Here is a 2,634-nt window from a genome sequence, read left to right on the forward strand (position 1 = left end):
ATATATATATATATATTACATATATTATACAGCACTGTATATCGACATACGGTATGAAATTAAATTGCTACGTAATTTGCAGGATAATAATTAATAAATAATAAATTTTTCAATATTAGGTCGATAAATAATTATTAATTCGACGTACTGCGCGGATAAATGAATCAGATTTGTCGAGAATTAATTTCTTATTATAATTTCCTATTCAACAATATTAACATAATATAGCTGTTACGTATAATAACATGTTTCAAAAACTGTAGTGGGTGTCTATTTTTGGAAAAAAACGATATTTTTTTCGAACTTTGACACCTTGTATCTTTGAAATTAAGCCATTTCCGACAAATCGTCATATGAAGTTATAGTCTTGAATTTGTGTGAACAATCACTCTTTAAAATCTTTTAGTGTACTTAGGATATACGTACCCTGTATACACACACACACACACACACACACACACTATTTCTTCATAATGACTTTTAAAACACTATACTATTTATTACATGTCGAAATATCTTACGAGAAAACGTCCATGCTGCCTTTTCCCGAGTCATGTAATTGTTGCACTTTCTGTAACACTCGACATCCTTTCATTATTGCGTCTTCGTAAATTTCCTTATGACTTTTGTATTTTGCAGGAATTTTATCATGCAAAATCGGATCACTTAGAAAGAAATTTTCTGCAAATAATAAACTCGAATCACTTTAAAATATAATTTAACAAATTTTTGTATTGACAATTGCAAATAAGCTCAGATAGCAATATGAGCTATTAAATCCAATCAATATGTTTAATAGAAGTAGTTAAATAGGGAGTTTGCATAAAGTTTGAAAAATATTACATTTTGTAATTTATATATATATATATATATATTTGTTAAAAAATTATAAAAAATTGCAGTTAAAGTGTGTGTGTGTGTAAAACTGCAATTTTTTAATAATTTTTTTCTCTCTGAATTGTGTTCAAGTGAATCTTTTTGAGCCTTAATGATCTTATCAAGTTTATTAAGATTGAAAAAAGATAACCTAATATCAAGAATTTTAGTAATGTTCTTAAACTTTTCAAACAAATGATAAGAATGGTAAAGTAAATGATGACATTTTTTTCTTTGTCTATTGAATTTTTTTCTTTTTTGATTGTCTTAGAGTTTTTTGTTTAAATAAAGATCTAAGTCGATATTTAATAGTATCAAAAATAAACTTGGTGGGATAGTCATTGTCTAAAAACGTTTTAATAGTAAAATTTAAGTTGTCCTCATGATATTTGGGATGAGATAATAAAAATGCTCTGTCCACCATGTTCATCAAAACACCTTTCTTTTGAGAAAGAGAGTGGAGAGATAAAAAGTTAAGATAGAGCAGGTTTGTAAAATACATTAAACTCTAATTTATAATTCGAATTAATCATGACATCGAGAAGATTCAGTCTTTCATCTGCAACCTCCAAGGTGAATTCTCGGATGTAATGAGTTAAAATTACTGAGAAATTCATTAATAAGATTCGAAACTGCAATATCATCAACATATCTATAATAAAAAATCTATTTGTATTTTGATTGACTTCAAACCAAATCTCTCTAATGCCTCTCTCTCCAGATCTTCCATTACTAAATCTGCAATGGGCGACAACGGAGAGCCCATAAATGTTCCAAACTCTTGTTTATAAATTCTTTTATCAAAAGTGAAAAAACCAACTTTAAGTCTTTCAAAAATTTTTAGGAATGCTACAAGACTGCGAGATGAAATGCCACCTTTCATTTACACTTTTCAAAGCTAAATCTACGGATACGTTGGTGTACAGTGTTACTATGTCCAACGAGATTAGCGAGAAGTTTTCATTCAAGTTTCAGCTCAAGTTGTGCTCCATTAAGATTTTCTACTTGTTTGTAATTATTTTGTATGTGGCTAAATGATTTAGGAATATTATCTTTGAATATCTGGTGTAAAAAGGAGACCAATGTATATAACGTGCTATCATTTGATGAAATGATAATTCTCATTGCATAACCAATTTTATGAATTTTAGGAGCTCCATAACCCGTCGGCAAAATCCCATCACTATAAGGAATTATTTTTATTGTGAAGATCATTTTGATGTACAACTCGTAGCAGGAGGTCTCAATCGATGTCTGGAACATCGATTTTAGGGATCCACGTTTCAATCTTAATTATTTTTACATTTTTACATGATTGTTAAAATCTGATCAGATGTTATGTCAACGATCATAAATGTATCGTAGTATTTGTGAATTGTGATTTTGACAACCGGCCGATGTAATCTCAATTTTAATTAGTGAAATATACATATCTCACTATATATTAACATAGCGATAAAATAATTGATATAATTTATTTAAAATATAAAATATAAAATAGATTCCAAGAACATATTTAAAATATTAAATAAAAAAATAGGTCACAAGAAATTCAATATTCAAAATATAAAATAAGAAATAGCACATAAAAATACATTAATTTATTTAAAATATACAACAGAATAACTTTTATTTAAAAATAAAAAAATAATTTATCTTTTATTTTAAATAAGTTTTCGAAGGCAATTTTTTATTTTAAATAAGAAATTGATTTCGAAAACTTACTTAAAATAAAAGATAAATCATTTTTCTTTTTTT

The 2,634-nt window shown here is 26.9% G+C and overlaps 1 protein-coding gene across 1 annotated transcript in view; it reads right to left on the reverse strand.

Annotated features, from left to right (window-relative positions):
* LOC108691274 (probable peroxisomal acyl-coenzyme A oxidase 1) overlaps positions 1-2,634 on the reverse strand; it is a 19,724-nt gene that overhangs the window by 6,098 nt on the left and 10,992 nt on the right. Inside the window, exon 2 of the mRNA XM_018198982.1 lies at positions 522-681. Coding sequence (XP_018054471.1) covers positions 522-681 — 160 coding nt within the window. The remainder of the gene's footprint in view (positions 1-521; positions 682-2,634) is intronic.

Source organism: Atta colombica, unplaced genomic scaffold (assembly GCF_001594045.1).
Source record: "Atta colombica isolate Treedump-2 unplaced genomic scaffold, Acol1.0 scaffold1, whole genome shotgun sequence".
In the NCBI taxonomy this organism is placed as follows: domain Eukaryota; kingdom Metazoa; phylum Arthropoda; class Insecta; order Hymenoptera; family Formicidae; genus Atta; species Atta colombica.